General features: G+C 32.7%; 1 protein-coding gene across 1 annotated transcript; it reads left to right on the forward strand.

Moving 5' to 3' along the window:
• Window positions 1–4,069: 4,069 nt before the first annotated feature.
• On the forward strand, window positions 4,070–10,412 carry LOC115982361 (ALBINO3-like protein 1, chloroplastic). Its single transcript, XM_031104935.1, has 11 exons — window positions 4,070–4,637; window positions 4,725–4,835; window positions 4,951–5,025; window positions 5,382–5,442; window positions 5,944–6,017; window positions 6,112–6,216; window positions 6,565–6,678; window positions 7,341–7,444; window positions 7,566–7,778; window positions 7,857–8,226; window positions 9,645–10,412. The coding sequence occupies exons 1-11, from the start codon at window positions 4,287–4,289 to the stop codon at window positions 9,726–9,728; spliced, it is 1,662 nt and encodes a 553-aa protein (XP_030960795.1). The 5' UTR covers window positions 4,070–4,286; the 3' UTR covers window positions 9,729–10,412.
• The last annotated feature ends 12,861 nt before the right edge of the window (window positions 10,413–23,273 follow it).

Consider the following 23,273-nt stretch of genomic DNA (forward strand, 5'->3'; position numbering starts at 1 on the left):
AAAAACTTTAATGAAGATTTGTTCATAGGAGATTTTTCCTTGAAAAATAGTTTTGGAGATTTTTCCTTTGATGATTTGAAAATTTTTAATGAAGATTTATTCATTGGAGATTTTTCCTTTTGAAGATTTGTTCATGGAGATTTTTCCTTTGGAATATGGTTTTGGAGATTTTTCCTTTTTGAAGATTTGTTCGTGGAGATTTTTCCTTGAAGATTTATTCTGGAGATTTTTCCATTGGATTTTTGAAAATTTTTAAGAAGATTTGTTCATGGAGATTTTTCCTTTGGAATATGGTTTCGGAGATTTTTCCTTTGATAAATGGAGATTTTTCCTTTTGAAGATTTGTTCGTGGAGATTTTTCCTTGAAAATTTATTTTGGAGATTGAACTTTTGAAAAAAATTTAATGAAGATTTGTTTGAAAAATGGAGATTTTTCCTTTTTAAAGATTTGTTCGTGGAGATTTTTCCTTGAAGATTTGTTCATGAAGATTTTTCCTTTGGAATATGGTTTTGGAGATTTTTCCTTTGAAAAATGGAGAATTTTCCTTTTGAAGATTTGTTCATAGAGATTTTTTCTTGAAGATTTATTCTTAGAGATTTTTCCATTGAAGTTTTGGAAATTTTTATTGAAGATTTGTTCATTGGAGACTTTTCCTTTGGAATATGGTTTTGGAGATTTTTCCTTTGAAAAATGGAGATTTTTCCTTTTGAAAATGGAGATTTTTTTTATGATCACAAAGTGAAGAAGATGAAGATGGACTAGAAATGACGAAGATTTTTTCATGATGATTTTTTTTTTTTTTTTTTTTTTGAAAAACTATCCTTTGAATGAGAACAACTTTAGCTGGAAGTTGATGTGGATTGCTGGATAAGTCCTTGCTTAATTCCTGCAAAAAGATAATTTCAATTAGCAATGGATTTATTCATTGAAATGAATTGGAAGTACTTACCCAATGCCCCTAGTTTGCGGCATATTCCATGCTTAGATTGAAGCTGAATTCATTTGATGTTGTGACCATTGGGGAACATGAAAGAAGATCATGGTCTGCCATCCTTGGTTCCTGCAAAAAGGCTTTCTTTCTCTAGCTTGTTAGAAACCAATTATCATGAAAACTTGCACACAATATAAATAGGCCAATGCTCCAAGTTTAAACATGCTTAATGCAAACAAATGGGCTTAACCTAACATGCACCCAAACAATTTTGTCACATTGTTTTGACTTTGTTCTCCAAGGTTGTTTGGTTGAATGGGATCGAGCCTCTACAAGGCTGCCTACGTACCTCTCTCACAGAGGATTAGATCAAGACGTAGTTCAAGAGAACTGAATTTTGAAAAATAATGATTTTTATTTATTTATTTTTTTTTTGTGGAAATGAGATTTCTCTTTCTTTCTTCTTTCTTTTTATTTTTTTTATTTATTTATTTTTTATAAACAAGAGGTGATCCTTTGAACAACCATTTTGGCAAATCAAAGTGTTTAAGAATCAAACAAATCTCTTTGATTAAGAAGGACCAGGATCATTAAACTCATGTAATCAAATTTGCTTCGTCCTTTTGAACATCGTCAAATTAAGTCTCCAAAGGCAATCAAGAAATGAAATGTTATAATATTTATGAATCACATTGTTGGGGGAACATCATAGGGAATTTTGGGCCTTTTTATATCATTCATTTCATAACTGTGGGCATGTGACCAAGATCTTAGCAAAGGAGCCCAAGCTTGGGCATAAGCTGGCTTGAGGTGAGTTTCAATCAAGTTAGTCTCGACTCTCTTACCCCAGAACTATTGGGACACAACACGACAGGAAGCAGTCTAGCCCAGAAGTACAGAAAGGCCCACCACAAAACACAACTTTTTTCGTCTAACTTAAATAGAAGTGTATGTTAGAAGAAACTATGAAAGTTGGCATACATAAAATAATTTGTCCATCATCTAGTTCAAGCTCTCATCACTCTCACAATATAAAGAAGTATCTCATGTGACATACACAATATAAGAACAAAAATATATATTTGATGCATGGGATAATTATTGTCACATATGACGTTCTTTATTCTAATCTTTTGGGATAATTGCAGTAAACTCTCTTGTGGTTTAGCTCATTTTCACTTTGCCTACCCGTAGTTTAAAATTTTACACTTTGCCCACTTGAGGTTACTTCCGTTAGGGCTCTGTTATTAAAAAACAACTTTTGCCACCACAACATAACATAACTTGAATCAAAAGGTTAGGGTTTGAATTTTTTTGAAAGAGCATGGGTTATGGGGTTTTGTGTCTCCATGCAAATTACAAGCACAAAATGTCTCTGTAACACACTAAAAATATCTCTCATCTCTCACGCTAAAAATCTCTCTCATCTCTCATGGATAAGATCTCAAGTTCAGCCCACCAGAGGGGAGAAAGCATTTGCGTCGCTTGATCAGGTGAAATAGCAATCACTTCCCTCAATTTGGAAATAACTTCCCTCATTGTTAGTCTCTGCCTTGGATCTGGTCAGATGCATTCTTGGATAACTTCACAGATGACATCAAGCTCATTATTTTTGAAGGACTTGAGTTTCGGATTAATCAGGTAGCTGATGCTCCGCTTGTCATTTAAATATTCAGCAACCTGGCAAGTTGATGATGAGTTATTTCTCTACAAGTATTTAACAATTCTTGTATATTACTTATTAAGGGGGCCTCACTAAAAGATTTAGATCTTTAGACTAAATTACAACTTACCCAGTTAACAAGGTGCCCTTGTTCTTCTGAGTACTGGAGCTCTCCAGAAATGATTTCTAGTAACAATATTCCAAAACTGTAGACATTTGTTTCTGGATCAGCAAATGGTGGTAATTCTGAATTCTCTTTATCATCTTCACCTGAGGAGTTCAATTTTTGTTGGCATGAGGAGTTTCAATTTTTGTTGTTTGGAGTTTTTTGGGTTTTCAACTTTTCTGGGTTTCCAGTTTTTGGACATGAGGAGTTTCAATTCTTGTTGTTTAAACTTTTATGGGTTTCTAGTTTTAGGTTTCTAGTTTCTGGGTTTCTAGTTTTTGGACATGAGGAGCAAGAGATTTGATTTGATTTGTTTGAATGTTGTTGAGTTAGATTAGGAGTTTTAATTTTTATCTAATTTTTCTCATACGGCTTTATCATGCTTTTCAGATGCATAATTAGTTTATTTGTGGTTGAGATGATAAGTTCAAATACAAGTTGAAGTTCTAAGAAATTGCATAATATTTTTTACCAATGGCACATTTTGATCTTATTTTCTCTTGAATTTTTACGTGTTTTATGTTTTGGGAGGAGAGAGACATAAAAATGGAGCAAAAATACATATTTAACTTTCTTCTTAATGGAGGTGGGTAACAGAGCCCTAACGAAAGTAACCTCAAGTGAGTAAAGTGTAAAGTTTTAAACTCTAAGTAGGTAAAGTGAAAACGGGTCAAACCACAGGTGGCTTACTGTAATTATCCCTAATCTTTTTCTTGTTTTTTTTGGTTAAAGAAAATGAGGGTTTGCTAAGTTACGACGTTCTTTATTCTAATCTTTTTCTTGTTCTTTTTGGTTAAGGAAAATGGGGCTTTGCTAAGTTACGCCAGCATCCATGCAGGGCACTCAGGATAAGACCCACGAGCCAACTCTCGACTGTTCTTTATTCTAATAGCGTGTACGACAATGGTCAATAAGTATTTTCCACCTTTGAGCCAAAATAAGAATCTGTAATGGGTGCCCAGTAGCCCCAGCCCAATCATTACATCCACTAGGCCCAATGGCAAAAGACCTATAATTTTTTTTTTTGAGAGAGATAAGGCCTACAAAAATTTAGTTCTCATGTTCCTTAAGTTGGGTTGGCCCAAAGTCTTGACATTTCACTTTTTATGTGACACGCAAACACAAAACAAAATATCAAGAGATTTTTTTTTTCCTTCAATTTTGCCCCAAAAAAAAAAAAAAATCAAGTTCACTTTGACACGTATCTTTGTATACCATCACGTGAAATAAAAATCTGGCATTTTGTTTTCCTTTTTTATCAATCTGGTCCTTTTCTCTTTCCTCAAAAAGTTAATAATAATAAAAAAAGCCCACACTTTGTTGTTTGTTCCACCTAAAATCTTGTATCTCCCTTTCTCTCTCAACATCATCACTCATCAGCAGCAAAGCTAGAAACACACACAGTTCACAGCATGTGAAAATAAATCAAAAACCAAAAACCTCTGCAACTTTTACTAGGGTTTCATAAAAGTACCAAACTCAATTTCCCATTTCCCAAACACACAGACACATAAATATTAAAAAAATGGGCACAACCATTTCACCGTACCTTGTCCTATCTCCCTTTCCGGTCCGGACCACAATCTCGAACCCTCTTTTTCATCGTACCCACCACTTTTACACCAACCCTCTCTCACTGTCCCTTCCAAAACCTTATCTTCGGGGCTCCACCGCCGTTGCCCGGTTCGGGTTCAAGCCCGGGCTATTCCCCGACCCGGATAGCAACGCGATTGCCGAGCTGCTCGGTCGAGCCGAGAGCATCCTTTACACGCTTGCGGACGCCGCTGTTTCGAGCTCGGATACGGTTAGCTCCACAACCAAACAGAGCAATGATTGGCTCTCTGGAATCACGAATTACATGGAGACTGTCCTCAAGGTATGTCTTTTTTTTTTTTTTTGCTCCAAGAATTTCGGATTTCATTAAACGACAACGTGTCTTTATGTCTTTGTTTTTTTTTTTAAGGTTTTGAAGGATGGGCTATCGACTTTGAATGTTCCGTACTCTTATGGGTTCGCTATAATACTACTCACTGTTCTTGTAAAAGCTGTTACATTTCCTTTGACTAAGAAACAGGTACTAAATACTAATGCTATTATTAGTTACTTCGAAAATATCAACTTTATTTGTTTTTGTTTGGTTATTTGAATTGGCGAATTGTTTTTTTTTTTTTTAATGTTGTTGAGTGAAGGTGGAATCAGCAATGTCGATGCGGTCGTTGCAACCTCAAGTAAAGGCAATTCAGGAACGGTATGCTGGAGATCAGGTTGAAAATTTTGTCTTCTCTATCATCAATATGTTAAGTATTAACTATTGGTTCTGTTAATTTAGTCACATCGATTTCAATGTCACTTGCTGTCAAAGTTAATAATTTTGCATAGGACTTGGGATTAAAATTAACTGTATTGGCGTTGAACCATTTTTGAAATTTTATGGATTAGTTTGGTATAATTGATGTAATTGAGCTTTCATATGTAGTTCAGGGACCAAAATTGTAGTTTTTTTCTATTTTGGGTTTAATTCAAAAAATGTAATTTGACTAATATTAGGGATCGAAGATTTTTTGATCGACAAGCGATATCTTTTTGAATGACCAGCACTGATGCTTTTGTTTACCTGCAGGAAAGAATTCAACTAGAAACAGCTCGATTGTATAAACTAGCTGGTATAAACCCACTAGCAGGTACTGATGTTGCATCTTGCTTTAGCTTGAATATACTAATGTTTGGCATTTTTAATAATTTGTTGTTGATGAGTGGTAAAGTTTTGGAAATGTTTCTGTTCAAGAAATTTAGCATTTGGACCTTTGGTTTGGTTACAGAAATTTGTATACAAGAATGGGTTCTAAATTATGTAATTACCAAAACCATGTTGCCACGTGGGCACTATGAAAGATCTTTTGATGAAATTCTAGCAACTTTTGGCTCCAAATCTATTATGGTCATAGTGAAGAAGTAGTTGTTTTGGCAATTGTTGGAATATCTGTTTTGTAAAATATTCTTATCATCACTTGCGGAAGGGGAATATTTTTGGGGAGTTGAGGTTAATTTAAATAAATTAAGGCTTTAAAGGTTTCAATCCTGACTACAATTGTAACGCTTATAATTCAACCTCTGGTTCTTGTGACGTATTTCTTCCTTCAGCTTCTTGATTGCTAAGTTGGTGGTTATTTCCTTTGTGCCAGGGTGCTTGCCTACGCTGGTCACAATACCAGTATGGATTGGACTCTATAGGGCCCTTTCAAATGTAGCAGATGAGGTAAAATGTTCTTTCAGTTGATTCTTGATAGGTAACCTGTGGTAGCTTTTGCTCTCTCCCACATCTAATTGAATGCTTGTGCCTAATATTAAAGGGACTCCTTACAGAAGGCTTCTTCTGGATACCCTCCCTGGCTGGTCCCACTACCGTCGCTGCTCGACAAAACGGCAGTGGCATCTCTTGGCTTTTCCCTTTTGTAGTAAGTCTCTTCATTTCAAATCCAGAAACCCCAATCGTTTTTCAAAAATTTTGTTAGAAATTGTATTCTGTACAATCCTTGCAAGTTTTCCACTGAAACCAAGCTGCTATTTGGTTTACAAGCTGGATGATAATACAAGTTTCACCAGATAAAGACTCAAGTGGTGACATATGTTTTTCATGCTCATTCTCATCCACTTCAAATCTTTTATGTGCAGTTAATAATTTGATTGTTGTTTCATTTTGTGTTAAGTTTATATTTCTGACAGCTTGTATGAGATACTTAATTGCTATCTATCTTAAATGCTGTGAATTAATTTCCTTTATTGGTTACTTTTTGTTTTATTAGGATGGTCATCCACCCCTTGGATGGTCGAATACCTTGGCTTATCTTGTCTTGCCCATGTTGCTGGTTGTCTCACAGTACCTTTCTGTCCTAATTATGCAGTCATCACAGCCACAGGTCAGTCACTTTCCAGGTTTTATTAGCACAATTAAATTCAAACATAACTAGTTGTACACATTTCTACATGGTTGTATGAACAGTGTATTTTCCTCTTTGCTCTATATAGGGCTCAGTCATTTGTTAAACACTGGCTATCATTTCTTGTCTTTTTAGTCATTGGTCTTTGATGTGCATGGCCTAGCTATTTCAGTCAATTGCTTCATATTACCCTCTATTAATGCTGCCTCTATCTAGCATTTTATAATTTACTGATACTGCAATAAATATATATACTTGTAAAGAAATTCAATAAAGCAAGAGGACTGTTAGCCAGATTCGATAATTTTTGTCTTTAGATGTGCATTCAAGATGGTTAAACATGCAAAAACATCATATTTGGTATTATTATATGCCTATGTGCACTGCCTTGTTATTTTGCGTATATAGTTTTCTTCAGTCACTTGAAAGAAGGAAATCATGATGCTATGTGGTATGATATATGTATCTATGGTACCTTGTTATTAAAAGTTATATTTATAGTTTCATTGTAAATGCTACTCATTGATTTTACTGCTCATTTTATTTGTATGACATTGTAAGCTTTCACCTTTTTATATACCTTTTTCCCCCGTCCGAGGTTATTATTTATTCATCATTTAACATGTGTTAGTAAATTTCAGAGTAATGATCCCAACATGAAGACTTCTCAAGCAATAACAAAATTCCTTCCTTTATTGATTGGTTATTTTTCACTCTCAGTTCCTTCTGGTTTAAGCCTTTATTGGTGAGCATACCTGAAAACCCTTTTTTTTTCAAGAAAAAACTTATTTGTCTATGTATATTTTTCTTTTTCATATCATAGTCTTGTCTATGTTTTCTCAAATATTTCAGATATACTTATGCAGGTTTACAAATAATATATTGAGCACCGCACAACAAGTATGGCTACAACAGTTAGGGGGCGCAAAAAATCCGGTGGGGACATTCACTGAAGATATCATCAAGGAAGAGAAAATCCAGAATCAGAAGTCAATTTCTGAATTACGAGTACTTGCCACCAAAACAGAGGAGAGACAAGAAGAGAAGTTGACATCAGAGGGGCCTCGTCCTGGTGAAAGGTCAATAATGAAACCTGTTATTCTTCATAAGCATTTTGTGGTTAGTGTTTGTAGTCTTAATCTGCCTTTATATTCCAGATTTAAACAGCTAAAGGAGCAAGAGGCAAAAAGAAGACAACAAATAGAAGAAGAAAGGAAGAAGGCTGAAGAGGCAGCGGCTAAAGCAACTCAAATAGCCAATGAGGGACATGAGAGAGAAGCCAAATTACTTGAAAGAGAAAATGGGGCTGCAGCTGACTCGGTTGTTGAAAATAAAGAAAACGTTCAATCTGTGACTACCTTTCATGATTCTTCCAATGTGGAAGTTGTTGTAAATGGTGGTTCATCTGGGCAGGACTCAGAGGAAGATCAGAACATGACTTCCACATTTACGATGGAAAATGAAGTTTCTGCCAATTCCAAGGTTGATGGGAGTGATGGGCAACAATCTTATGAAAATGTGGAAAAGGTATTCTAGTAAGCTTTTTTGAGATATACAGTGTGAATCATGTTTATTATAGGTTACGCTATGCATAAAGAAATGTTCACTGCATGCTGGTTTTATTCTAGAATATCCCATTAACCTTTTTCTATTCCTGCTACTTGTGCTTAATAGTTTTACAGTTTGTAACTGTGGGCTGCTTCTTCTTTTCAGAGAAAGTAGCCAGTGTTGTCTGAGTTCATATAATTGTATTTAAGGGGGAAAAGAGGGATGGAAGGGGCAAGTCATGATTCTTCATATGTCCCAATTGGATGTGACTTAATGTTGTTCACTGCCTGCTGCATTTATTTTACTGCACCCCATTAACCATTGTCTATTTCTGCTACTTGTGCTTTTAGTCTTACTGTAGGGAACTGTAGGTTGCTAGTTCTTCTTCTCAGAGACAGTAGCCGGTGTAGTCTGAAATAATTTAGTTCATTAATGTATTTAAGAGGGAAAAGAAGGGGCTCATGAATTGTCATATATCTCATTGCATGTGACTAGAGTTTTTCTAAGAAAATCAAAGGGCAACCCAACTAAAGTTAGACTAGAGTTGAACTTCACCAATGAAATACATCAATATACATAAAATATATTTTTGATGACAAGGAACCTCAGAGACTGTGCAGTGCATTGTGTCTTTTTACTCGGTTAAACCCTGGACCCAGGTACATCACACGGATCAGGTAAGTCATTGGCTTTGCCAATGGGACGTGGCCCCTGGAAATTGTTTGCACCCAAGGGGATTTGAACCTTAGACTTGGAGGGAGTATACCACCAAGACCAAGGCCTTGACAACTTGAGCCAACCCCTAGGGGTTAATATATATAATATATATTATAACACCTAATAACTATTTTTGGAAGAAGTTTTTTGATACATCCATTGTTGGATTATGTTGTCTTCTCAGACCCTCTATATCTGTCAAATATCAAGATGATTGGGAGAACAATCACAATTTCATTTATAAATTTGATAAATTTCAAGTTTGTTGTATTTTAAGATTATATGCAAAATATGAGTTTATGGATGGAATAGTAAATGACATCTGATCGATACAAAATTTGAGGTGTGTTAAGACTTAAGAGCAAGGATACCATGTAATGACACACTGTATTAGAGTTTGGAACATGCTACTGGCTTGCATCTGTGCATGGTAAACAATCTTGAAGTTACACTTCATCGGCTTCTTGGACTAGTTTCTTCTCTGAAGGCTAGGTCAAGTTTGATTAAACCATTTCTCCCCACCACCCTTTTATCCTTTATCCTTTTGGGACTCATGAAATGGGGGCGGTGGGGGTGGTTTAACAAATTGAAATTGAGTAATTTTATGACTATATCTGTTATCGCTATCAGTTTTTAACCTACTTTCTTATTATGCCATTGGAAAATTGTCAATATTCCAGGAAACAGTTGAATTATACAGTACTACAACGGCTAAAGATAACAAAATTTCTGGAGAAGACACGCATCAAGCTAGAAGGGAATGATCAATCAAAAGAGGGGGGAAATTTTGTTATGATGGTTTCAGTATAACAAGATTTGGCAAGCTTAGTTATTTATAAGCTAAAATATATTAGGGACAGCAGCTTGTGATACAGTTCTTGCCCCGGCAGACGCTCGCAGCTTATCAATTATCTATTCTGCATCCATGGTGGAGGTCTGTGATTAATTGGAGTTATGTTAATTCTCTGGGAGATGAATGCCTGGATCAGTGGGATTTTGGTGGTTCTGTGTTGCTGTAACCTGAGCTTTAAAGTAGTAGTAGTCTGCAATCAGTAGCTTTTTCATCCTCTCAGCATTTCTGGGTTATTATGTATTATCTGTAAAGTGAAACACAGGTTCTCTCTCTTTCCTTTCTTAGGAATACAGTTTTCAGTGGGGCAGATGCCATAATTTCAGTGGCCCTCACATTGAGCTGGCTACTTTGTTTGGTCTTTGATCCTTCTTTTCCCTGTTAAATCCACACATTAGTTTACTTAGAAGATACTTAGTCGGAAATGATTGGTGGTGATAATTCTCTCCGGGTTCGATATATTTGAATGAGTGCCTAAATGTTTGCCTTTTTATACGATGTTGGAACTGTTTCAGTATTTTCCTAACTGAACTTTAAAGAGCAGTTACAGTTGAGATGTTAATTTATGGTGACCATTGAAATGGAAACTTTACCAACTTATAGTTCTCTTGAATGCCTGCTTGGATGAATTGCATGTAGTAAAAGTGTGTGCGCACCCATTTGTGTGGTGCTCATGTCGTGTAGCTATGGTCAGAGTATTCCAATTGAAAGGCAAATTGGTCTTATGCTGTTTAATCGATGGCCAACAATTTCACCATTGTCAGTTTATAAGCGAGTGTTCTTTTTACACTGCAAAATTCCAAATTAAGCTCTGTTTTTTAACTTGTGAAAAAAAAAAATTGCTACAAAGATGGTTCAAGTTGGATTTGATGACTGCAATTTTAGTAACAATTACCTAAAAGTAATGATATTTCCATGTTTATTTAATTGAACTCGCCAACTTTGCTAAATTACTCTTCTTCCTTCTTTTTTTTCCTCGATAAGGGCAATATTTGAATATGAGTATGATGCATTATGCATAAGAGCATCTCCAACAAAAGAGGAATGCCATTTTTTCTCCAAACTTGGCAGTTGGGTCCCCAACCCTGCTCCAACAAACAAGTTAAAAAGAGTGTTGAGAGACTAGCTACCAAAATCTAATAATACACGATGGCCCTAACAATAAGAGCATCCACACACGGAAATGCCAAAAAAAAAATTTTGCATCATCAAAAAGCTATCTTTTATCAATTTTACATTACCACTTTAATAAGACAGTCTACAGGCTATATTCTATTCTCTTACCACTCTTTTTAAATATTCTTTTTTATTCTATTTTACATTACAACTTTAACAATACACTTTACATCTAATACTCTATTCTTTTGTGAGATTAAAATAATTGGAGCATGGAATAAAATAATAGTGTTTAAGATATAGATGTTGTTACCGTGGACGTCTATTTTAGATGTTATTGTAGCAGCGTACAAAAATCTGAACAATGTTAGAGCGCCAGATGTGAAGTGTTGTTTTTTTAAGCAATTGGTACTACAATAAAATGCAAAATAGCTAAAAACACATTTTAGAGCATCGGGTGGAATGGAATGCTCTTATCAGCCACCACATACAATAGTCCAAACAGTTACACCATGCAACAAACCTCACAATTCTTCACCATAAAACCTCACCTTTCTTAACCCATGCAACAAACCTCACCTATCTTCGTACCTTTAGGATTTACCTAAAGATTGAACTTCATCATAAACGAGTAGGAAAAAATCACTTTAAGACCTAAGAAAACCCACATAACCTCATGCACACTTTGGTGATGTCCTTCTTGTAGGACTCCATGATAGAGCCATTGGATACTACACAATTGAATGGACTCATAGAATTGAAGAGAAAGGGTTTGATTTGAAGTCTAAAGTGAGAAATACAATAGAAAAAAAAATGGGGGGAAATGGGGAATAAGGAAAGAGATGGGTCGGATTTGACCTAACCTATTAGAATAAAGAATAATTCAAAAAGAAAAATAGAAGAAATTAAAAAAAAAAAAATTTGTTAGTGTATCTAAAAATATGGCTAGTGAAAATGGAAAGTTAGCTAAATATATTGACTTATTTGTTTAGTCACACAAATTTTGTTCATCATTGGCAGAAGCAGAAGTGGATCGCGAATCCTAACGTCATCATATATATTATAAAATTTGCTTCCAATCGACTAAAAAAGAAGATAACAATCATCAACAATCTCAAGTCTCCTTTGCCCATTAAGAATTTTAGAATTATTGATTTCAAGCCTTAAAAAGTTCAGCTGTTTAATTATATGCAAACAGCTAGTTCCACCATAAGTTGTGCAATTGTTAAGTTGACCTATTATAATTTTCCTTTTTCTTTTTCTAGTAACTTGAGTGTTTGCAATTCCTGTCTCACACACCACTCTTGGGAATGAGCTCAAAATGCCGGTAAGAGACTTCGAACCTAATATATCATAAATATTATAAGGTCATAGCCTCATAGGAACAACTAAGCCAAACCGTTGGAGTTTGTTGACCTATTATAATTGGTGTACAATAAAAACTGTGTCAGTGATATACTAATCACAACTTGCCACCACTGTAAGTTATAAGAAAAATGTTATGTCCACAACATTTTCACAACAAATTATAAATAACAAGTTGTTACTCATTCTAATTTGAACTCATTATTGAAATTATTTTTTTGTTTACTAATAACAATATGTCACTTAAAATTTGTTGTAAAAATGTTATGAACAGAGCATTTCTCAAGTTATAATTTCTTTGTTTCGTGTCTCTAAGTCTAACATTCTTTTTTTTAGGGTCGGGGAACTGATTACTGATTAGCCTCAACCATAAAGCCCTTTAATAAAGTGGGAAAGTTGTGTTACAGGGTGTGTATGAGTTCAATGCCTTGGCGTACACGTAGAGACTAGAGATTTGAATAAATTTGATTGAAGACCAAGTCACTTCATAACAACGATGGTCTAACATTTAATACACATGGTCCCTCAGAAGGTAATATTATTTAACTAGTCATCAACTCCTTCCCCGATATTTGGAATTTGTAATCAAGGTTCATATTCGTTAAAACAAAAGGAACTATTTAGTTCTAGGCATGAACTCAATTTGGTTCATCCCCTAAGAGAATTTTTAGTTCTTTTTTGAACCCAAATAAATCTTCAACATTGAAAATGAAATTTTTAAAAAATAAAAAATAAAAAACTTTTTTTTTTCAAAATGACAACAATGAATTCATGCGTGCAATTGTGCTTTTACTTTCACCATATGAATTGTCTACCTTGCTTTCTTTCTATTAATTAGTTTTTGACTTTTTTGTTAATTAAGTACAAATATTTTTGCTTATTTTCAATGATATCATTGCTTGTAATATTGCTTACGGTTGTTTACACAACAAAATGGGGTTACCTTGTCCGCAATTATAGGACAATGGCCAACATGTACCATAAGTAATCTGATCCCAACATTTGTTGTTTTTTCTTTTTTTACTGTTCTAACTAAGTTGGCATTAGACATAATGCAAAAACTAAGTGTATTACAAGCATTTTAATTTGGTCTGCCATATGCTGATCCTGGAATCCTCGAACTTCAATAAAGATTAAAGAGAGATAACATTGCAATTATCCATGTTGGTTCCCCTTTAAGTCTTTCCTGGAAAATCTTGTTTCCCAATTCTCTAACATTCTACCCAAAGGGGAAAAAAAAAGTATTCAGACTGTAGAGTTTGTTCACATGATAACTGATCAGGGAAATTTGATATATTTTCACCTACTGGCTTTCTCCTTGTACAATAAAATCAACAAATTAAATATGATGAAAAAAGGGTGATCGGTCAGTACTTAGTTCAGTCCAATTTTGCAAAGTCGATTACAAAACTATGGTGTATCCACATATATGTGCAGTGATAGAAGGTTTTTTTTAAGGTTCATCATCCCCTTCCTCACAGGGTGGCTCAACTATTAGGCTATTTAGGCAATGGCTTAAGGCTCTCAAATAGAAGAAAACCAGTCTAGTGTTTATTACAAAAATTATTTTATACAATTTTACACACCCCAAAAGCAACTTAAATATAATAATATTATATCTATTTTTCTTATAGTAATACTAAAAAATAATAACAAAAAAGTAGTCCTCTCACCTAGGAAAAAAAAACTCTTATATTAGCCAATAGTATGTCTTGTCTATGTTTTTCAATGTAACAATTGTAATTAATATTTTAACTTTTTTATATTGCCAAAAGAGACAGAGACAAACGTAATTTTTTATGTTAATATTGATTTTTTAGATTTATTTTTAGAATAAAAAATTTTAAAATATGTTTTATAAATATCCGAACAAAGTCCAATTAACATATTAATTTATGTAAAAAGGCTAGATTCTTTTTCTAATGCATGTATTGCTTATACAATATTAACTAACAATACATTTATATCATTTAAAATTGATTATGTCACAAAAAATATTAAGTGGATTAACAATATTACCAATTGATAAGGAAATATTAGCAGAATTTGTAAACAAAAACATAATTTATAGTAATTATGCATCACAAAAAGCAAGAAAAATAAATTTAAAATTTAAAAAAATCAAAATATAAATATTATTCAATAAATATTTAAAATTAAGAGAATGTCCCACTTCAAAATTGTTGCCTTAGACTGCAAAATGAAAATTTGTTGTGCCCACCCTAGAAGGGGCCTAATTATTGTGAACTGCAAATTTGAGTGAATTTAAAAATGAATTTGTTTGAAGCTGAATTGAGATATTTGACAGAAATTACACCATTTAGAATTTACAAATTTCTTTTTTATTTTATTTTATTTTATATTTAAAATATTCTATGCATATGAAAAACCCTCATACCAATATGGTCATATTTTACATGAAAAGAACTTAACATGCCAATAGCATGGTTAATATTCGTGATTTTGGCATATTATTGTGGTATTAATACAAAGAAATCATTTCAATTAAGGCTAAAGTTGTTAAAACTCACATATGAAATTGATGTCTTTGCAAAAAAGTATTCTACGAGGATCACCGTTGTGATATTGGAAGAAACTAATAATTTTTCACAGAAAATAAATTATAATAAAAATGCCCAATGTTAGAGATTTTCGCCTTATACACCAAATAAATTATAATAACGAAGATTCAAATTACTTTACGTTTAGGTTTATTTTGCTTGCACTCCGAGCTTACCCTAAGTTTTGATATCTTTACCATCTTCTTCAGTCGAAAAAAGCTTAAAAACAACTGGAATTTGGGAAGTTTGAAATCAAGGTGGATGGAAGTTTGAAGACAAGTTGAATTTGGGAAGTTTGAAAACAATTTGAATTTGAAAGAATATGAAAAAATTTGGTTTCAATACGTTACCAAAGTGATCTATATTTTTAGTATATATATATTGTCACAGATGAGTTTTATATAATTTAAATTATAAAGTGATAAAATAAAGTTCAAATCAAATATGAATATTCTAGTGTTTATCTACAAAATGAAACTTGAGTCTTGTCACAAAAAAAGTAAGATAGTAACATAATTTGGGGAACGACATTTCATTCTTAGCTTTGCTGGACATCTTGAGAGAGGTTGGTTAACATAATTTGGGGAAAAGTAAGATGTTGATGGAAACGATGACCAAATTAAATGTGGAGTATAATATCAAGCTTGATCAAATGAAGTGCAAATGACAAGAAAGAATGAAGTGTGGATGATTGTGGGTTGAGGGGCAGAGCTAGGAATTTTTGTTTGGGGCTAAGTTGCAACACTAATATATTTATCAAGATAACCCCATACATAAATATATACACACATTTTTTTATTATACACAATTTTTTATTCGATAAGTTATATATATATATATATATATATACACACACCAAAAAAAAAAAAAAAAAACTTAGTATTTTCAATCAAAATTATGTTTGATGACGATCTTTTATAAAATAAAATTCATTTTTACCATTTTTATAGTGAAATTCTTAAAAAGTTTCATTTTCAATACAAATTATCAAATTTTATACTAAAGCAAGTAAAAATATTTCAATTGAACTAATGAAATTTTCAAAAACATGAATCATGAATGATCCAAATATTGGAGGAATGAGTTAGGCTTCAAACATATTTGAAACTATCTTGCTCTAGTCCATTATGTGGCAACTAAAGACACATATCATGTGTAGTTTTAGTGACAATATTTTTTTAATGAGTCAATGACTTGTTCATTGCTACATAACGGGTTGGAAAAGATATAGATTCAAACATGTTGGGTGCCAAAATTTATCAAATATTTAACAAATATAAAAGCACATTTTATAATAAAAAATAGAATTCCGAAAAATAAAGTTATGTCTCTAAAACTATTAGACCAATTATTTTTTTAAGAGTATCATTAGACTAAATCTAATATTTGGGGGGGGGGGGGAACTCTTATTTTTTAGACTAAATTTTGAAAACATTAAAATATATATATATATATATATACTATTATTTAAAAGGCTTCCTCTGTTTGGATTCCTTATTTTTCAGTTCAAAAATGCCCCTACACTCCTATATTTAAGTAGAGAAAAAACTAAAAGACAATTCGGTAAAAATGCAACTCTAACTCCCGATAAAATATTACCTAAAAAATAAGATCATTCTCCTGTTAATTTTCAAATTACTTTATTTACTTATAAATTATATTTTCAAAATAAAAATTATATATATAATAAAAAAAAACAAAGTTTTTTTTTTACAAAATAGGACTACTAACAAAAAAAATCTCATTGCATGTGCGAAGCGTGTATGATGAGGTTAGTATATTTTAAATAACTTCTAAATTTTGGGTCCATGGCCCCCCTCCCACCCTTGCACATAACTACGCCCCTGTGGCTTGAATGTCGGGTGTAGTGCATGTCATGTCTATGGCTATGGAGGTTACTACTAAGAGACATGATTTGAAATACTCTATTTGAAGAAAGTAAAAAATCGTGACTAGAAAGAAACCTAATAAAACTATTGCTCAAAGGAATGGTACAAGGCTTGAAGATGAGAGAGACGCATGATTCAGGAAAAAAAACTGATAAAAAGTGCTTCTAATCAATGTGGCTAGTGAAACTCAACCACGATGGTTGAGAGTGATTGATTAGAAAGGAAAGCCGAAAAGCATGTTTAGAAGATGCATTTTACCATTGAATGCACCTGACATCACCAAGATCGTAAGGGAAAGATTTTGAATACGACAATTGGAGATATGGATTAGTGGAAGTCATAAATCTAACTCTGATAAATAATGTTGGCTACAAGAAGGTGGCTTCAATACCATGATATAATGTATGAACAAATATAACGAGTATTTTTTTAATAATTGTGGGGTGGAATTCTCTGAGTTAGGATGATCATAGAAGTTAGGATGTTTCGTCGGCTTTTGTATTTACAAACACTAACAAAGATCGTTGTGAAATCTATTTCTCCATTCGAGGTTTAATGGTGACACTCCAATGACAAAGTCAGTCTAGGTTTTAGAGTAACAAAGTAATTATCTAGGTTTTGTTCTAATGTTTGGTTTTTAAAAATTGCTAATTGCACCTCCTTCCCTATACCAAATCTTACCCTAAAGCCCGGCCTTTTTTGATTGATTTGATGTTTGTTGTCCTAGTCAGTGAATAATTGGACGGTTCAATGTTTTGACTTTCTTTCGGAGAGACATATCCTTTTGTATTAAATGTAATGAAAAATTTGTAAAGTTCGTAGGGGCACAATTAATGCTAAGGTGACCGTTATTATACATGGCTAACACTCCTTTCTAGGCGAAGGTCCAATGACAGGGTGAGACCGGTGGAGTGGGCTTCCTTAGTCATGTCCAGTCCCGCCGATGATAGTTTGCCATTGTCGATGACTTTGGTCCGGCCAGCTCTTCAGCAGAAAATAGATTATAATAACACTTGTTGAAATTTTGCTGGAAATTCCTGTATACTACTCTTTGGTGATTAGCAATATTTTTAGTGGCGAGTCAATTAAGCTACTTGAAAGTGTTGCAGGACAAAGAAAAGCAATAGGGAATGAAATACAATTATGATCTTGTAATAGGCAGAAAATGAGAACCTTGAGACTCTGCTGGAAGAAAGAAGAAACTATGATTGTAACTTTATAAATTATGAGATCTGGTTTTAGTATGGCTTCTTCGATACAAAAATATCAATGGCCTTAGGTCATGTTTCAAACAGAAGTGTACATAATGACATGCTATGTTTCCTTTATCAAACGACAGCTAATGAAAATGCATGCATATGTGTGTTCCTTAAACACATAGCAAATTGATGGACAGGTCCACCTAAGCTGCTTTGAACGGCCAAGTTTCAAACCACTTTATAAAATTTAACTGTTATCTCCTCTAAATTTACTGTCATTAGAATTTACTTGCCATGTAAGGTTTAATTAGTACCCTACCTTAATTTCAAAAAGAGACAAAAGCCTCTGTACAAAAGCAAATCTTAGAGTATTTACTACTACTCCTTACTTTATTCTTCTAATTTTCTGATTGTTTTTTGAAGCTCATGTACCAAATTTATAATTTTCGTGATTAACAAGTCCAGTCTACCTACATTATGGATTTATTTAGATTTTCAAAATCATATTTGGACAATCCACTGTATAACTGTTACTGCTTTAATTTTCCTGATTAATCTGTAAAGCAAAAGCATTGGACACTTGCTCTGTATGATAGACCGACAGTAACAATTACATATATATATATATATATATATATATATGTATGTATATTGACTAGCTCTTAAACTCCAATTATGGCATTAAAATTAACAGACCCCAATTGCTGATAAACTTGATGTAAATAATCATGCTAAAAATATCAGATTTCAAGGAAAGTTGTTGTCTCATTGAGACTAAATACTGTAACTCTATGATATACTATTAATTACACTATCATATGGATATGGTATTAGTCTATTAGATATTGGAATTATACCCATGGCTGGGCCTAGAAGTATGAATGAGAGTGATGCTTAATTAGTGTAATCTTGGCTCTTTGAGATGGTATAATATTTTGAAGTAAGCTAGAATGTGATTACAGGATATTCAATTATTCATGCTATAACAGCAAGCACTCCCAACATTGGAGCCAAGATCCTTTGTTCTTTCATCATTGTTTCACCATTTTAGTATCCAATGTATGACTGATGACTCATTATCCTGTTTTGTGACTTTTGTCATGTTTTATCAGTGCTGCCAATTTGGAAAGAAAACCGACATTGCATGGTACTCTAAACTAGTGGACCCTCATAGTCATAGTGAAACAACCAAAGCTGACAAACTTCAAGGAACAAACACCTCCAGATGATTACCTTCTGAAATTATTAATGTTTGGCTATTATAGTTTTCAAGAGCCTGAAAAGGAGAAAGGAAGTGTTTTACCAGTTTAGGCACAAGGTAGCACAATAAAATTTGGATTTGTGGTTTTTTATTTTTAATACTCTCATTAATAATAATTAATTAAGATTGTTTATCTTAAATTAAATTCTAACTCCACTTGTGTTTGTGCTTAGTGTCGTATATTTTAGTTCATAGTCAGTTGACTAGGGGTGTGCATGGGTCGGGTTGAGGGGATTTTTTGACCCAACCCACTATGGTGGGTCAAAAAAAATTCAACCCATCACATAAGTCCAACCCAACCCACATGGGTCAGGTTGGGTCGGGTTGAACCTATGGGTTTGACAAATTTTTATTATTATTAAATTGAGTAGAAAAAAAAATATTAATATATTAAAAAAACCTAAAGATTAGTATCAATGTAACTCCTTAAAGGCAAACAACATTAATGACTAAACAACAATAGTAATTTATTAGGATTTGTATGAACTAATTGACTTTTATATAGGATAGGAAGAACTGGCTATTTAAAAAAATTTATTAATTATATAATATATTATATATATATATATTAAATTAGTATTAGTAAGAGGAACTGAGGAAATGCTGCTCTATAGTTGGTTTTTTTTTTAAAAATTATTAAAAATTATATATATATATATATATATATATAAAAGTGCCCTACAATTGATTTAAAAAAATTATTAAATATAAAATATATTTTAAATATATATTAAATATGGGTGGGTCGGGTTGGGTTTGGTGGGTCTGTAATTTTATGACCCAAACCCAACTCGACCCACCATAAAAAAAAAAATTTGTAACCCAACCCAACCCACCAAGCCTTAAAAATCGACCCAACCCTATGGGTCGGGTTTGGCGGGTCGGTGAGTTTTGTGCACACCCCTAGACTCGGTTCCAAGCTTGGGAAAAAGGGGAGAGATATGGTAAGTTGAAGAATGAAAAAAGGTAGAGGAAGACAAAAAATGATATCAGTAGAAGTAATAAAAAATAAAAAAGAAATGTTAATTAGGAAAGTAACAGAGAGCATGACTTCAAATAGAATAAAATGAAAGAAAATAATATACATGGCCAACTCTAATGAATTCGTTGAGTAACCAGAGTCAACTTCAACAAATTTGGGACTAAGACTTTTTTGTTGTGGTTATAAGATCTCGATGTCCTTATAAGATAAGGCCCAATCAAGCACAAGCCCTTCTTTACCACTTTAGGGGGTGGGGGTGAATTATCAAAATATCAAATAGTTTATTGGTAAGATAATTTACTTTTAAATAGGACTCTATTACTTAAATTTAAAAAAAATTTTAAAATTATAGTTCATTTGAAATTCTATTTTCAAATAATTTAAAATAAAATTTATTTTTAAATTGTTTTGATTATATATCATAAAAAATTGTATTTTAAGAGCACATTTAGGAACAAGAAAATGGCATCATGATTTGGATTTGTGATGGAACATAATATCTCTCATTTCAACCTCAAATAATTTATTATTTTTGGTTTCCCAAGGAAAGTTAATATGTTGCCAGTATTATATGACATAAAATTAATATGTTTTTGTCATATGATGTATTTATTATCAAGATAATTTATTTAGGTGAAAATCTATAATAATAAAAATTATGGGAAAGAATTTTTATAAAAGTTTCAAGTAACTCATTAATTATTAAAATATTTTTTCTTAATTACATAAAATTTTTAATTAATTTGTATATATATATATATATATATATTATTGACTTAATATTTTGGAATAACGTCTTTGCTAAGAATATATTTGACACATATTTTTTGACCAAAAAAAAAATATTTGACACATTTTGAACACATATCAAAATCGTAACGGATTCAATGTACCAAAGCATTTGATGTTGAGTAGACCCAAGATGGTCCATGATGGACACAAAGACCTTTGGTTAAAAACCTATATTAGTCCGGCCTACAAAAACCCAATCTTCCCTTTTATGTTCTTAGTGCCTCTGCCTGTCAGGGACCTAGCTACCTCACACCACCCTTTCAAAAGAAAGGTGCAGATGAAGCAAGCACTTGGCTATATGTGGTCCTTACTCACTCTCACTCTTCCTATGTTCTTTTGTAGACTTTTCACCGTGCTCCATACAAATTAACTTGAAGCAAGCACCGTGGTTCACACGTTCCACCTCTCCTTCTAGATACTTGGTCCTTTTTGGAAAATACTGTCTGCCAATTACTACTCTCCCTTCTTTGCCAAGATCCTTCGCCAATTGGTTTTACCATAAGTCTCTAATGACTTATTTTCTCCTAACTATTTTTTTTTTAGAAACAACACACATAAAGAGAGGAAAATGGATTCTAATATAAAGACACACCATAACTTCACTAAAAAATCATGATAATTTTTAAGAGAATTCTCATATCCCGATGCAATTACTCTTTTCCCAATCACAAAATATTTTTACAACTTTCACCTTTCATCTTTTTTTTTTTTTTAATTTTTTTTTATTCAATTGTTGATATTAAAAGTTATATTTTTCAACATTTAGTCTCAGTCATTGAGCTCAATTCAAAATTTTATGCTCCGGATTTACTTTTCATGTCTTGGGACTCTTGGTGATGTCATCATCAACTAGTCCTTATGGTCCACTTGGATTGAGAGGAAAGGAGAGGAAGTAGAATAGAGTAGAGTAGATTTGGCCCAAAATTAACTTATTTTTAGTCAATTCTACTTTACTCTTCTCCACTCTCCCTCCTTTTTCTCTCAATCCAAATGGTTCTTTAGAGTCCTTTAGCTCTCTTGTTTTGGTAGAAATAGCAAACAGTAATTCTAGATACAAATTTCATATTTTTGTTGATTTATACATTTATGAGTGGTGAACATTTTCTAACCATATGAATTCATCACTTTTTCAGCAATCACTTACGCAATTATACAACTCAATAAATTGTAAAATTAGATGTGAGAATGAGTATACGTTAAGGAACTGAACAAGTGAGAATAGCAAAAGCCCATCGAAGTATACTATTCTTGGCGTAGGAAGTAACCCCCATATAGTATACTCCGATTACTATATATACACGGGACTTGATACAATATAATATAGTTTTGGTGCCATCGTAAATAGTACAAACGTGGGGTACTAGGACTCAAATAATCATCCCTTGTAATATATACTATATAATATACTAACATATAATTGGGGTCTCAACTTTCAAACTTTAGTTGGTCCAACACTATTATTGAAGTTTCTTTGGTTCACCTCAGTAAAAATATAGTCCTAGTTAAAAAACCTGCAGACGTTATGATCTCTCCCAAGATAAAACCAAAAAAACGTTTACAGAAGTACATTGGGAAACAAACACACTTCTAAAATAGATATGGTGCGGAAATTTCTCATTCAGAACTGAGAAAGAGAGTTTTTTTTTTTTTTTTTTTGAGAAAGAGAGTTTGATCCATTGAATCAGAACACAATGGTGAAAAGAAAAATCTAAAAGAATGTGGAATTCCAAGCAATCAAATAGACCTCTCCTCGTGGACTAATAATAAATAAATAAAGTTAGCTCAAGGTAAAGTTTTTAATAGCTCAATAAGAGATTTGTAGTTCAATTATTATCATTACTAAAAACGGATTAATGTCCTGATATGAAGATAAAGTATTATCATCAAAAACGAATTTATAAGTTAAAACTATCTTTAAAAAAAAAAAAAAAAACTACTTCTCAACTATACAAGTAATAAATAATACAGCAATCTAAAACCGAATATGCAAAAAGTAATAAACTGATTATAAAATAACCACAGAAAGTGTAAATAATAATTTACATTATATTATATCAAAAGAGGAAAAAAAAATTGACAGGCACAGCTTATGTGATTAGACCCATTTATATTCATTATTCACCACATTTCTTTCTTTCTTTCTTTCTTCTCTACAATAATTCCACCTTTGTTTTCGTTGAACCATAGGTTGAGGTAAAGCAGTTACCATAGTCAAGAGAAAAGGCTGACGTGTCAACACAGCCATAGTATAAATATATGGTAATGTAGCAATTCTGCTAATTCACCACCTAAGA

Source organism: Quercus lobata, chromosome 3 (genome assembly GCF_001633185.2).
Source record: "Quercus lobata isolate SW786 chromosome 3, ValleyOak3.0 Primary Assembly, whole genome shotgun sequence".
Taxonomy (NCBI): Eukaryota; Viridiplantae; Streptophyta; class Magnoliopsida; order Fagales; family Fagaceae; genus Quercus; species Quercus lobata.

Bases quoted from the DNA above. Each gene is read 5' to 3' on its own strand.
- LOC115982361 (XM_031104935.1), top strand. From the start codon at position 4,287: ATGGGCACAACCATTTCACCGTACCTTGTCCTATCTCCCTTTCCGGTC. The intron at 5,443-5,943 runs GTACTGATGTTG...CCTTTGTGCCAG, and splicing joins TGGTATAAACCCACTAGCAG to GGTGCTTGCCTACGCTGGTC. The intron at 7,779-7,856 runs GTCAATAATGAA...TTTATATTCCAG, and splicing joins GGGCCTCGTCCTGGTGAAAG to ATTTAAACAGCTAAAGGAGC.